The sequence below is a fragment of the Prionailurus viverrinus genome, chromosome A1, assembly GCF_022837055.1.
Source record: "Prionailurus viverrinus isolate Anna chromosome A1, UM_Priviv_1.0, whole genome shotgun sequence".
Classification (NCBI taxonomy): Eukaryota; Metazoa; Chordata; class Mammalia; order Carnivora; family Felidae; genus Prionailurus; species Prionailurus viverrinus.
Genome location: NC_062561.1, coordinates 71,222,325 through 71,236,824, shown reverse-complemented (window position 1 = coordinate 71,236,824; position 14,500 = coordinate 71,222,325). Strand labels below are relative to the sequence as shown.

The window sequence follows — 14,500 nt, the reverse complement described above, 5'->3', positions numbered from 1 at the left end:
TGGCCTAGGAGTTCCTATGTGATATGGTCCCATTGTTTCTCTGCCCTCATTCCCTGCTATTCTCTATCTTGCTCACTCGCACAAGTCACACCAACTATTTCTGTACCTTCAGCCCACCAGGCAAGCTCACATCTTAGAACGGGTGCATGTGCTGCTATCTTCACAGAGAACATTCCCCCAGATATTCACATGGTTCACTCCTTTACTTGCCTCAGGTCTTTTGCTCGAATGTTACCTTCTCACTCAGCAAGACTTCTGCTGGCCCATTTAAAATTGCCAATTCTTCATTCACCTTCCCTGACTTATTTTTGATAGTTTTTCCATCAGCAATGGACACAGTATGTACTTTAGTAATTCATTTTGTTTCCTTCTCCTCATCAGAATATAAGGTCCATGAGGACAGAGATTTTTGTCTCCGATCACTGCTGCATGCCATACCTACCACAGTGCCTGGCACGAACATACTAACTGAGCAAATGAATATGGATGACTGGTTAGATCTGGGATGAGTCTATGACCCTGAGAATGTGGCTCCAGCTTCACATAACACACACAATCTTGTTTTCCTGACCTCAACAGCAGTCATAGATAAAAGACAGCAAAGCAGATTTGAGGTTTTGTTTTGTTGCTGGTTGTTACCATTGTTTTTACTGCAGATCTAAAATAAGGCAAAATAAGAGGTGCCTGGGTGGCTCAGGTGGTTAAGCATCAGAGTTTGGCTCAGGTCATGATCTCACAGTTTGTGAGTTTGAGCCCCATGCCAGGCTCTGTGCTGACAGCTCTCAGAACCTGGAGGCTGCTTCAGATTCTGGGTCTCCCTCTCTCTCTGCTCCTCCCCGACTCGTGCTCGCTCGCTCTCTCTCTCTCTCTCTCTCTCTCTCAAAAATAAACGTTAAAAAATAAGGCAAAATTCTATGAAAATAAAGGACAAAGAATACTGAATCAATACTGAAAAATATGAGTCATTGCATTTATGGCTGACTTGAATGAAAATCTAATCTTTTTTTTTTTTTTAACGTTTATTTTTGAGACAGAGACAGAGCATGAACGGGGGAGGGGCAGAGAGAGAGGGAGACACAGAATGGAAGCAGGCTCCAGGCTCCGAGCCATCAGCCCAGAGCCCGACGCGGGGCTCGAACTCACGGACCGCGAGATCGTGACCTGAGCCGAAGTCGGACGCTCAACCAACTGAGCCATCCAGGAGCCCCAAAAATCTAATCTCTTATCCCCATGTTTCTGTTTACCTATGCCTTAGTCTTAAGAAATGCCTACTCTGTCTCTTTAAGCTTGGGGGACTTAAAGATTTTGTTTTAGCACAAATCTTGATCCTAAAAACTCCTAGGAAACTCATACAAAATGTGAAATGCACGTCTCTCCAATTTAAAGCACTCCTGTTCTATTTTACCTCAACTCCTGGTTCAAAATTAAATGTGCAAAGTACTAGGCCTAGAAGAAGGGTCCTTTGCATAAGCAAGGCTGTCTTTTCCTGTAAATAAATATATCCTGGAGGGAACCTACCATGGACAGAATTTGCCCTTAAATTCTTCCTTAAATTCTTCTTAAATTTCTTCCCCAAAGGGACAAACTTCTTCCGGGGTTTGAATATTTTGCTGGCCTTTCCTCTGTTTATCTGCAACCTGCTATGAGCTGTTTACTGCAAGAAACTCCTGCTGTCCCTCAAGTTCACTGACAATGTTATTGATGCTCTTTCCTTCCATTATTTGTCAAGGCAAAAGCATAACTAAACAGAATGATGGGGCTGAGGCACCACAGGAATATCTTAAGTTGATTATATAATTTAATAAATATGCCTGAAAATCACCCTCTACTATAAAAACAGTACAATAACTTCCAAAGTAATCTTTCAAAATATCACATCAGGGAGTGATACACAATTAGGATGATACACAATTAATATGCTTGCCCGGCACAGTAATACCCATGTCCATATACTTTGAGCTCCTTCCTTCCCAGTGGCCTCATCCCATATGCCTTCAAATCTGTCTTTGAAAAAATTTTAAACTACGGGCATTTTTAGGGTAGAAATTTTAAAATTGTTATTATTTTAAGAGGACTTATGGTTGAAAACTGTAAAATCATATACTTATGTGGACTAAACTTGCACAATTATGCGTCTTTTCCCCAGTGTAGTGTAGTGTTAGAGGGGATTAGGTGGGTAGTGGGACAACTCTAGGTTTGGGGATTTGCTGGACAGATGCTCAGCGCAATGAAGTGCCAAAGAAAATAGATGGCAGTGCTTAGTGAGAAGCAGAGAAGGCAGCTAACCATAGGGTCTAACTCATAGAAGACAAGGATGAGACACTGAGAGAGGAATTAGCCTGGGGAATAAAACCTGGAGTCAAGTTACAGCAATTAAAATGAATACAGAGAGATGTCCAAAGTAGAGATTTAAAGGAAAAATTCACAGTGCAGAATAATATGTTAAATCATAAACAAGTCAAGTCTAATTTTATTTATATATGGTTGTAAGTACATGGGAAATTTCAGGAAAGATTAATAAGAAACTGTGATGTAATGGGGCGCCTGGGTGGCTCAGTCGGTTGAGCATCTGACTTCGGCTCAGGTCATGATCTCACGGTTCGTGAGTTCGAGCCCCGCGTCGGGCTCTGTGCTGACAGCTCTGAGCCTGGAGCCTGCTTCAGATTCTGTGTCTTCCTCTCTCTCTGCCCCTTCCCCACTCATGCTCTGTCTCTGTCTCTCAAAAATGAATAAACGTTAAAAAACAATTTTTTTTAATTAAAAAAAAAAAGAAACTGATGTAAAACTGGGGGTAGGGGGAGAAAGACTTACTTTTCATTTCATATTATTCTGCATCATTTAAGTTTTTACATGGTGATACATTGTTATGATAAACTAGTTTAATTTTTCTAAAAGAGAGTGAGCATCATTCTTTGTGTAGCAGGGGGAAAAGATGTAAAATGAACAGGGTACTGCACAACATGGAAGAAAAATAGGCTTAAGTGTTTACAGATTTAAAAGAATAATTCCAGGGAGCGCCTGGGTGGCTCAGTTAGTTGAATATCCAACTCTTGATTTCGGATCAGGTCATGATCTCACAGTCATGGGATCAAGCCCCACATCGGGCTCTGTCCTGACAGTGTGGGGACTGCTTGGGATTTTCTTTCTTTCTTTCTTTCTTTCTTTCTTTCTTTCTTTCTTTCTTTTTCTTTCTTTTTCTTTCTTTTTCTTTCTTTCTTTCTTTCTTTCTTTCTTTCTTTCTTTCTTTCTCTCTCTCTCTCTCTCTCTCTCTCTCTCTCCCCTTCTCCCTCTCCCTCTCTCCCTGCCTCTCCCTGATTTGCACTCTCTCTGTCTCTCTCAAAATAAATAAATAGGGGTGCCTGGGTGGCTTAGTCAGTTAAGCATCTGACTTCAGCTCAGGTCATGATTTTGTGGTTTGTGGGTTTGAGCGCTGTGTCCGGCTCTGTGCTGACAGCTCAGAGCCTGAGGCCTGCTTCAGATTCTGTGTCTCACCCTCCCTCTGCCCCTCCCCCCCACTCTCTCTCTCTCTCTCTCTCTCTCTCTCTCAAAAATAAACATTAAAAAAATTTTTTTAATAAACTAAAAAAAAAAAGGAGTAATTCTGGGTGATGATGGAGTACATACATTGAAGACAGTATCTTATATTTTGCTTAGTTTGGTTTCTAAAAATATACCGAGAACATTCCAAATATACTTTCAATGGTCAAAAGAGAAAGGTTAGCTTCCCAAAACCCCCAATGGGGGAACCCAAGTAGTGCTATACTTGCTAGGAGAGAGTAGGTAAATATGTATGAATACTCCCAAAGAGGGAGAAGGAGATGTGGAGCAGCTGCGGCAACTTTTCATGACGGAGGCCTGGGTTTCTGGTCCCTCTGTAACATAAGGAAGAGCGTCTTGAGTCCTATCCTTTAGGCCACCAACTTATCATTTAGAATACTGATATATGAGGGGGGCCTGGATGGCTCAGTTGGTTGAGCATCTGACTTCGGCTCAGGTCATGATCTCGCAGTTTGTGGGTTTAAGCCCTGCATCAGGCTCTGTGCTGACAGCTTGCTCAGAGTCTGCAGTCTGCTTCAGATTCTGGGTCTCCTTCTCTCTCTCTGCCCCTCCCCCGCTCATGCTCTGTCTCTTTCTGTCTCTCAAAAATAAATAAATGTTAAAAAAATTAAAAAAAAAAAACAACTGATATATGAATGTTTGTTAAGACAAATTTATCCATGACATATCATGAGGAGAGGGATCCTTCTAAACCGTAACATTAAAAAATTATTCCCAGAGCTAAAAGAGAAATGAAATCCTCTTTAGATATAACAGCTAAGTTATCTTAGGCTTTTCTGCAAGGAAAAAATAAAGAAAAAAGAATGAATGAGAAAGAAAGGAACAACTAAATGACCTCTATGTCACACTGAATACCAACCTTATATGGTGAAGGTTCAATTCTTTCCCCAAATAACACCTGACCAAGATTTTCAGATGGGCGTTTTCCTTCTGATGCTTGGCAAAAATCAAACCTGGGAGGGGGGGGGGGAAGTATTTAAGCTTTTACACATAAAAGGAAACAATGACATATCAAGCCCCTATTCAATCTAGAGGGCAGAAATTAAGTACTGATCATTCCAGTAGCTCTAGTAGTTGAATAAGAAATATATTCACACTCCAAGTTCCATGTACATCTCCCCAAAGCAAAAAAGCAAAACGTCAGAAAATTATGCCCGAGAAAACTTTGATGTCTAAATATCTTTTATGAAGATGTAAATTACAGAATTTAAAAAGTTAACACGATATACTTATTTTTGTTCATTCCAATGATAAAACTGGTATCTTTCTTCTTCAAGCAAATTTTCCATTAACTTATTTCCTTTTGTTCTAACTTTCTAATCCAAAGCTTTAATTAATAATAACATTTCAGGAAGATATGTCAAAGTTCCCTGGGTTTATGCCTCATCCCTATACAATGGCTAACACATCCCAACATGAGAAGCATGGCAAGACAGACCCTAGAGAGCAGAGAATTGTGAAGAAGCCATAATCAGTCAGCTATAAGGTTCTCTGTAATTCCCTTGTATTATTACCCAGGTTTCAAAATAATTTGCTTTAAACATTACAGTCAAATTTCAGCTTTGCTACAGAAAATTAAAGGACAGTTCTTGTGTTCATTCTGGAATGATATGGGAGCACTCAGGACCCATGCAGTGATGGCTACAGATTAGATTCCCAAAACAAAGATGAATCTTCGGTGATAAAAAAACAGGCTGGTTGGGGGCGCCTGGCTGCCTCAGTTGGTGGAGCATGCAACTCTGGATCTTGGCATTGTGAGTTTGAGCCACACGTTGGGCGTAGAGATTACTTAAAAATCTTAAAAAAAAACAAACCCACAAAACTGGGGCCAGGAAGTCCTCAAATGAAGACTTTCCATGTAGTGGACGTAAGAGATCCACTGAATTTTCCCCGATACATCCCACAAAGATTTCAGGAAATATGTTTGTTTATTTAACAAAACAAAAGAAACAAAAACTGAAAAGAGCATTTAGGTCTCGTCTCCAATAGTTACATAAATAACAGTCCATCCATTTATGAATGTTGTACTTCCTTCTAATACGTAGCTAGGCATCTGGATTCTAATAGGATAGTCTCACTTTTTGGTGTGTGTTTTTCTATAGTAAGCACATATTTTCTTTTAAACCTCTTAAATACAACAAAAATTTAGAAGCCAGATAAAATTTAGGAACTGTTTTATACTCAATAGGGTATATAGTGATCAAATGAATAAAGGTTATATATACATAAAAATTTTTTTATAATATCAAAAAAGTTAAAATAATAAAATGTTCAAAAACAGAGATATAGTGGAACAAATTATACACAACTCTACACAACCTCTACAATGAAACAACAAACAGGGGTGCCTGGCTGGCTCAGTTGGTAGGGCATGCAACTCTTGATCTCAGGGTCATGAGTTCAGGCCCCACACTGGGTGAGAGCTTACTTTAAAAAACAAAACAAGGGGCGCCTGGGTGGCTCAGTCAGTTGGGCGTCCGACTTCAGCTCAGATCACGATCTCACCGTCCGTGAGCTCGAGCCCCGTGTCGGGCTCTGGGCTGATGGCTCAGAGCCTGGAGCCTGCTTCCGATTCTGTGTCTCCCTCTCTCTCTGACCCTCCCCCGTTCATGCTCTGTCTTTCTCTGTCTCAAATATAAATAAACGTTAAAAACAAAAAAACAAAAAAACAAACAAAAAAAAACAAAAAAAGCATAAACAACTACGAAAAAGACTGGGGTAGCTATGGCTGTGTATTAACGTGAAAAGATTAGATGAGAAAAACAAGGTGCAAAACTACTTTTGTTTAAAACAAAAATGTATAGATGTGGTTAGGTACATTAGAATATGCAGAGAAAAAAATGTAGGAGGAGCAGAAAACAAAGCAATTATTTCTGGGGATTGATTATGAAGGACATAAGAATTTTGTTAAGGGGCACCTGGGTGGCTCAGTTGGTTGAGCGTCTGACATCAGCTCAGGTCATGATCTCACCATTGATAAGTTTGAGCCCCACATCAGGCTCTGTGCTGACAGCTCAGAGCCTGGAGCCTGCTTCAGATTCTGTCTCTTTCTCTCTCTGTCCCTCTCCTGCTCGCCCTGTGTGTGTCTCTCTCAAAAATAAACATATAAAAACAAAAAAAAAAGAATTTTGTTTAAAATTATGTGGAGTTTGGGGGCACCTGAGTGGCTCAGTCAGTTAAGCTTCGGGCTCTTGATTTCTGCTCAGGTCAGGATCTCACGGTTGGTGGGATTGAGCCTCTGTTAGGCTCTGGGCTGACGGTGCGGAGCCTGTTGGGATTCTCTCTCCCCCTCTCTCTGCTCCTCCCCTGCTCGCTCACACGGCATACACATGCACTCTTTCTCTGAAAATAAATACATAAACTTAAAAATCTTTTGAGTATTTTTATAATTAAAAAATCTATTTTTTTAAGTTTATTTATTTATTGGGGGATGGGTGGCAGAGAGGGAGAGGAAGAGCAAGAATCCCAAGTAGGCTCTGTACTATCAGCACTAAGCCCAACTCAGGGCTCAATTTCACCACCATGAGATCATGACCTGAGCTGAAATCAAGAGTTGGACACTCATGGGGCACGTAGGTGGCTCTGTAGGTTGGGCATCAGACTTCAGCTCATGTTACTGAGTTCGAGCCCTGCGTCGGACTCTGTGTTGACAGTATGGAGCCTGGAACCTGCTTCTGATTCTGCGTCTCCCACTCTCTCTCTGCTTCTCCCTGACTCATGCTCTGGATTGCTCTCTCTCTTAAAAATAAACATTAAAAAAAAAAAAAAAGTTGGACACTTAAGTGACTAAGCTACCCAGGTGCCCCTATAATTAAAACATTGAAAGAAAACACAATGGCTTTTTGTCCACTGAGATAAAAAAGGAAATCCACTGTTTTAGTTGGTGCTTCTATTGAAAAGATCACATTTCACATTCTAACCCTACCTTGGAATAAAGAATACCCTTTAAAAAATGTTTTTAGGCCCTGTACATTTTTAAAGCACATATAAATTTATCCATAACTATGGAGAAAATAAAATTCTAAAAGTACAAAATTCTGATAAGTCGTATACAATTTTATTTTTTTATTTTAGAGAATCTTAAGCAGGATCCATGCTCAGAATGGAGCCCAATGCTGGGCTCGATCCCATGACCCTGGGATCATGACCTGGGCCAAAATCAAGAGTTGGACACTCAACGGACACTCAACTGACTGACACTCAACAGAGCTAACCAGGCAACCCGAGTTACATGCAATTTTATATAAAAATCAAGCTAAAAAACTTACGCTGTGTATTCATAAGGAAGAACAGATTCCACTGAATCAAGCCTGTTCACGAATAGTTCTATTTCAGCCTGAAAATGAGGAAACACAGAATTAGAATATAAACTGGAGATCAAAACTTAAGTCATGTTTAGAACTGAAAAATAATTTGACGTGTTTGAAATTAAAACTTTATGATATTTAAACATTTCTCTCATAAATCCATTCACTAAGTGGGCTTATATACAGTTAAATTACAACAAAATATTTTCATAGTTGAAAATGTCTCCAATAATTTCTAAATGTTTTTTAAGTTGTAAAATTTCTTAAAAATTAAGATATTTAAATCATTCATCATGTCAATATAGATGCCATTCTTAAAAGTCTGTTTTTCAAAATCAATATTTCATTCTGCAGCACAAAAATAATTTTTATTTTTAAACAACTTTTTCTTAAACATTCTCATAGCAGTCAAGAAATGCTTCCAAGTCAGAAGAAATTTCTAGATCAACTATACTAGAAATACAACCACTGCTCTTAAACAGACAGGAGATAGACAATGGAAAGATGATTTAACTTTGGAGGACTGCTCTGATTCAATTGGAGAGTGCTTAACTACAAAGGTAATAACAGTGAAGAAATTCACAAAGACCAAATCAAATTCCACAATGGGGAAAGAGGAGAAAAGTTATATCACCTTCCTAGGAAATACAGGCTAATTTAAAGCCATACTTCCTTTTATTTATTTATTTTTTATAGTTCAGCTTTTTTTTTTTTTCCAATTTATTTTTAAAATTTTATTTAAATCCAAGTCAGTTAACATATCGTGTAATAATGGTTTCAGGAGTAGAATTTAGTGATTCATCACTACATACAACACCCAGTGCTCATCCCAACAAGTGCCCTCCTCAAAGCCTGTCACCCATTTAGCCCATAGCCCCACCTAACACGCCTCCAGCAACCCTCAGTTTATCCTCTGTACTTAAGAGTTTCTTCTGGGGGTGCCTGGGTGGCTCAGTCAGTTAAGCGTTCGACTCCTGGTTTCAGCTCAGACTCAGGTCATGATCTCGTGGTTGGTGAATTCGAGCTCCACAACAGGCTCCGCACTGACAGTGCAGAGCCTGCTTGGGATTCTATTTCCCTCTCTCTGTCCCTGCTGTGCTCGCTCTCTCTCTCTCTCTCTCTCTCTCTCAAAATAAATAAAATAAACTTTAAAAAGTTATTTAAAAAAAAAGAGTCTCTTCTGGTTTGCCTCCCTCTTTGTTTTTATCTTATTTTTCCTTCCTTTCCCCTATGTTCACCTGTTTTGTTTCTTAAATTCCACATGCGTGAAATCATATGATACTTATCTTTCTCTGACTGACTTATTTTGCTTAGCGTAATATATTCTAGTTCCAACCATGTTGTTGCAAATGGCAAGATTTCATTCTTTTTGATTGCCAAGTAATATTCCAGTGTGTGTGTGTGTATGTATTATACATATATATACCAAGCCTCTTTTTTTTTTTTAATGTTTACTTTTGTAAGAGAGAGGAAGAGAGAGAGAAACAGGATCTGAAGTGGACTCTGCACTGACAGCAGAGCCCGAAGTGGGGCTCGAACTCCCAAACCATGAAATCGTGACCTGAGCCAAAGTCAGATACTTAACCAACTGAGCCACCCAGGCACCCCACCTCTTCTTTATCCATTCATCGGTTGATGGACATTTGGGTTCTTTCCATACTTTGGCTATTGTCGATAGCACTGTTATAAACATTGGGGTGCATGTGCCCCTTCAAAGCAGCATTTTTGTATCCTTTGGATAAATACCTAATAGTGCAATTCCTGGGTCATAGGGTAGCTCTATTTTTAATTTTTTGATGAATCCCCACACTGTTTTCCAGAGTGGCTACACCAGTTTGCATTCCCACGGGCAGTGCAAAAGTGTCCCCTTTCTCCACATCCTCGCCAACATCTGTTGTTTCCTGAGTTGTTAGTTTTAACCATTCTGACAGGTATAAGGTGGTATCTCATTGTGGTTTTGATTTGTATTTCTCTGAGGATGAGTGATATTGGGCATCTTTCCATGTGTCTGTTAGCCGTCTAGATGTCTTCTTTGAAAGTGTCTGTTCATGCCTTTTGCCCAAGCCATACTTCCTACTGAAGCTCCCCAAATGTCTCCAAGATATATTTGAAGTTCTGCAGAACCCAAAATACATATCCACTCTCAATAGGGGCTCACTGCAATTCATGACAGAATTCTTTAGTTAAGGTTGAAGAAGCTAGTAAGTAATTTATGCCCTGAAGTGCTTTACGTGCTAACCAAAAACATTTACATAGGAGCTGTTTACCTTGGATAAGTATATTAATAGAGTTAGACTGCTATGGCTGTCTCTGGACTCTAATCATGGGGCTACCTGGAATGGCATAAAGCCACATTTGTCACTTTGATCTTGTTCACTGGTACTGTGGACTAAGCAGTCCTCTATACTTGTTAATATCCCAAAGGTGAGACAAGATGTTTGATGTAGTTTGTACAAAAAATACACTGCCACTGGAAAAGCAAAGGATACAGACTCTAGGGCCAGTTTGCCTGGGTTCAAATCCCAGCACTTACTATTTGGTCAAGTTATTTAACATCTCAGTTTCCTTATCTGCAAAATGGGGATACAGTATTTACCTCATAGAGGTATGAGGATTAAATGAGTTAACATTTATAAAGTACTTAAAAACAGTGCCTAAGACATGAAATGCTATATATTTGTTAAGTGAATAAAAGCAAATGAATTTAATGATATTCAGAATAGGAAATGCCTAAACTACACTGCTCTTTTGCCAAAATAAATGCTCACCCGATATTCCTAATATACAATGGAAGATAAAACATTAGTCTTTGTATATAGCAGTGAAAACAGTATCATATTCAATCCCTAAAATTATAAGGAAATGAAATTACTCAATGGCAACACTGTCTCAAACATACACAAAAAATTTAACTGTGTGTCCTTGCATAAAACATTCTTTATCATTGGTTTAAATTTTAGCTAAGAAGATAATGGGACATGACATGTAAGCATTACAGAATGCTTGAATAATTAACACAAATATACCTAAACCTAACTGTTGTGAAGGCAAATTTCCCAGTTGATGGCTTACTCTGCCCAAATAATTTTCACTAATTATAAGAGATCAACACTGCTATGAAGATACTTGAGAATCTAAGCATTCTATTTAATGTATCTTAATGAAGACTGAAAGATCCCTAAAAAGCTAATCCAGTTCACATTTCTAGATTTCTTTTTAGGAAGAAACGCAGCTATTATATTCTATAGAACTTTCTAGGTTTTCAGTTTCAAAATCTGTAGAGCCACATTTTCACCACGGAAGTTGAATCCCTTGTGCCACAATTAAACCTATTCCTTACTTTCAACTTCATTCAGTACAAAGTGATCGAGAGCAGGGACTCTGAAGCTACGCTGCCTGAGTTTAAATCCTGAAAATGACGTTTACTAGCTATGTGATCCTGGGTAAGTTTCTTCACTTAACTCAGTTTTCTCATTTGTAGAATGGAAGTAATAATTAACTCCTGCTTCAAGCTGTTTTAAGAAGATTCCAGAGCAGTACTTGGTACAAAATACTAAGTAGTCACTATTATGCAGCAATGCCCAACAGGACTTTAAAGAAGGATGGAAATATTCTTTTTTTTTTTTTTAACTTTACTTTTTTCTTTTTAAGTTTATTTTATTTGAGAAAGAGCAGGGAAGGGGCAGAGAGAGGGGAGAGAGAAAATCCTAAGCAGGCTCCACACTGTCAGCATGGAGCACTACTCAGGGCTCAATCTCACTACCATGAGATTGTGACCTGAGCCAAAATCAAGAGTTGAACGCTTAACCTACTGAGCCACCCAGACGCCCCAATGATGGAAATATTCTTATCTGCACTGTCAAATACACACATGGCCATTTGTCACTTAAAATGTGGTTAGCAGGGTTAAAGGACTGAATTGTTTAATTATGTTTGAAAAGTCACAGGAGGCTAATGGCTTCTGTACCAGAAAGCACAGTAACATAAAGAAATGCTGCTTAGTAACATTTATATGCCCTTTTCATATACTTATTATTTTTTACTCTAATCACTACAATCTTTTCTTTGCCTAAAAATTAACTCTAAAGTTGTTAGTCTATCCTAGAGATCAGCAAACTTTTTTTTTTTGTAATGTTTATTCATTCTTTGAGATAGAGATAGAGTGTGAGTAGGGGAGGGTTAGAGAGAGGGAAACAGAATCCGAAGCAAGCTCCAGGCACTGAGCTGCCAGCACAGAGCCTGATGCAGGGGGGCTCGAACTCCTGACCACGAGACCATGACCTGAGCTGAAATCAGATGCTTAACCAGCTGAGCCACCCAGATGCCCCCAAGATCAGTAAACTTCTTAAAGGGCCAGAAAGTAATCACTTTAGGCTTTGAAGTTTACAGTCTCTGCCAACGTACAGCATGAAAGCAGCCACAGATGTTACACAGGTGAAATGAGTGCGGCTGTAGCCCAATGAAATTTTATTTATGGGCACTGAAATTCGATTGTCATGTAATTTTCATTCATCACTATTATTCTTTCAAATTTTTCCAATCACTTAAAAATATAAATGCAATTCTTAGCTCAAGGGCCCTATAAAAGCAGTCTGCACACTGGACTGGACAACCTTTGAGCTCTGCTTTCTAGCTATTTTTCAATATTCCATAAATTAACATCTTAGAGAACCCAAAATAGGGCATAGGGTCCAAAGAGCTGTTGCCATGTGAAAAATTTCAGGACACTGTCCAAGGGCATATAAATTTAGGGTAAAATTTTCTTCCATTTCTACTCAATGGATGAGACAAGAATTTTTGCTTAGCCTATGACGTTCACTCTGAAGTTTCATGACACATCTTTTGGCTACAGGATTATACAGTGAGAGAAAACCCTATTTTCATTTTCTGACTTTCTCCTATCTCCTTTGAGTATTAATCTTTCAAAACAGAAAGGTCTTAATCTTTTCAATTATCTCCTTGATCATGCCAGCTGCTTTTCTCAGGACCTCACCCTACTCTCATACCTTTCTTAAAAGGTATGTCATTAAGAATTACAGGCAGAGGGGCACCTGGGTGGCTCAGTCAGTTAAGCATCTGACTTCGGCTCAGGTCATGATCTCCCGGTGTGTGGGTTCGAGCCCCGTGTCAGGCTCTGTGCTGATGGCTCAGACCCTGGAGCCTGCTTCGGATTCTGTGTCTCCCTCTCTCTCTGCCCCTCCCCTGCTCACACTCGGTCTCTCTCTCTCCCTCAGAAATAAACGTTAAAAAAGAAAAAAGAGGGGCGCCTGGGTGGCGCAGTTGGTTGAGCGTCCGACTTCAGCCAGGTCACGATCTCACGGTCTGTGAGTTCGAGCCCCACGTCGGGCTCTGGGCTGATGGCTCAGAGCCTGGAGCCTGTTTCCAATTCTGTGTCTCCCTCTCTCTCTGCCCCTCCCCCGTTCATGCTCTGTCTCTCTCTGTCCCAAAAATAAATAAACGTTAAAAAAAAAAAAAAAAAAAAAAAAGAATTACAGGCAGAATTCAAGGTTTAGACATCAAAGTGTCATGTATACATAGAATGACATTGTTTTTCATTAGCCTTTTGGCCATAAGCATAAATGCTTCAATGACATTCTTCATCTCTTTCCCATGTTCTATAAATGATAGCTCACAACTCATCATCTCAAAAATATATTATTTGATTTTCTTAAAGTATACCTTTTTAACTTGTCCACGACCAAATTAATTTACTTTTTGCTCTCTTTTATTTTTTATTTTATTGTTTTCTTTAAAAATTTTTTATGTTTATTTATTTTTGAAAGAGAGAGTGTGAACAGGGGAGGGACAGAGAGAGAGGGAGACACAGAATAGAATCTGAAGCAGACTCCAGGTTCTGAGCCGTCAGCACAGAGCCTAACGTGGGACCCGAACCCACCAACCGTGAGATCATGACCTGAGCCGAAGTCGGACGCTCAACCGACTGAGCCACCCAGGTGCCCCATCTCTTTTTTTAAATGTTTATTTATTTTTGAGAGAGAGACAGAATGCCAGCGTAGGAGGGGCAGAGAGAGATGGACAGAGGGTCCGAAGTGGGTTCCGCATTGACAGCAGAAAGCCAGATGCGGGGCTTGCATTGACAGCAGAGAGCCCGATGCGGGGCTTGAACTCACAAGTGGTGAGATGGGCCTAAGCCAACACTGGATGCTTAACTGACTGAGCCACCCAGGCGCTCCACTCTTTGCTCTCTTAGATTTAAGAGCACTCCAGGAAATACAGTCCCATTGACTTTACAGTGTGTTACACATGGCAACTTAATACTGCTGGCACATTAAAACATCTCACGTGCATTCTCTTCGCTAAATTTAAGATCCAAATAGGCCTCAGGCACTTGTCCTGGAAGTCTGTCTCTATCTCCCACGGTTTTCACCATTCCCCATGAATTTACTGCCTAGCCTACTCTGCCCAAGCTAACCCATACCAGTTTAAATTCCAATTTAATCTTTTTAAAAGACAATCTTGTCAAAATTTTAGAAATTACATTCACTGGCTCCCTCTAAATCTACTGTTAAGTGTATTTTGAATAACTCCACAAATCAGGAAAATTTTATTGAAGATATCATGTTAGTCTTCTGTTTATATAATTTAGTATCACTTGACTAATTACTCCCACATAC

At 39.5% G+C, this 14,500-nt stretch overlaps 1 protein-coding gene across 1 annotated transcript in view; it reads right to left on the bottom strand.

Moving 5' to 3' along the window:
• Window positions 1-14,500, bottom strand: part of TM9SF2 (transmembrane 9 superfamily member 2) — a 65,333-nt gene that overhangs the window by 38,364 nt on the left and 12,469 nt on the right. The window contains exons 2-3 of the mRNA XM_047858612.1: window positions 7,827-7,894; window positions 4,418-4,511 (exon numbers count right to left, since the gene is read on the bottom strand). Of these exons, the coding sequence (XP_047714568.1) occupies window positions 4,418-4,511; window positions 7,827-7,894 (162 nt within the window). The remainder of the gene's footprint in view (window positions 1-4,417; window positions 4,512-7,826; window positions 7,895-14,500) is intronic.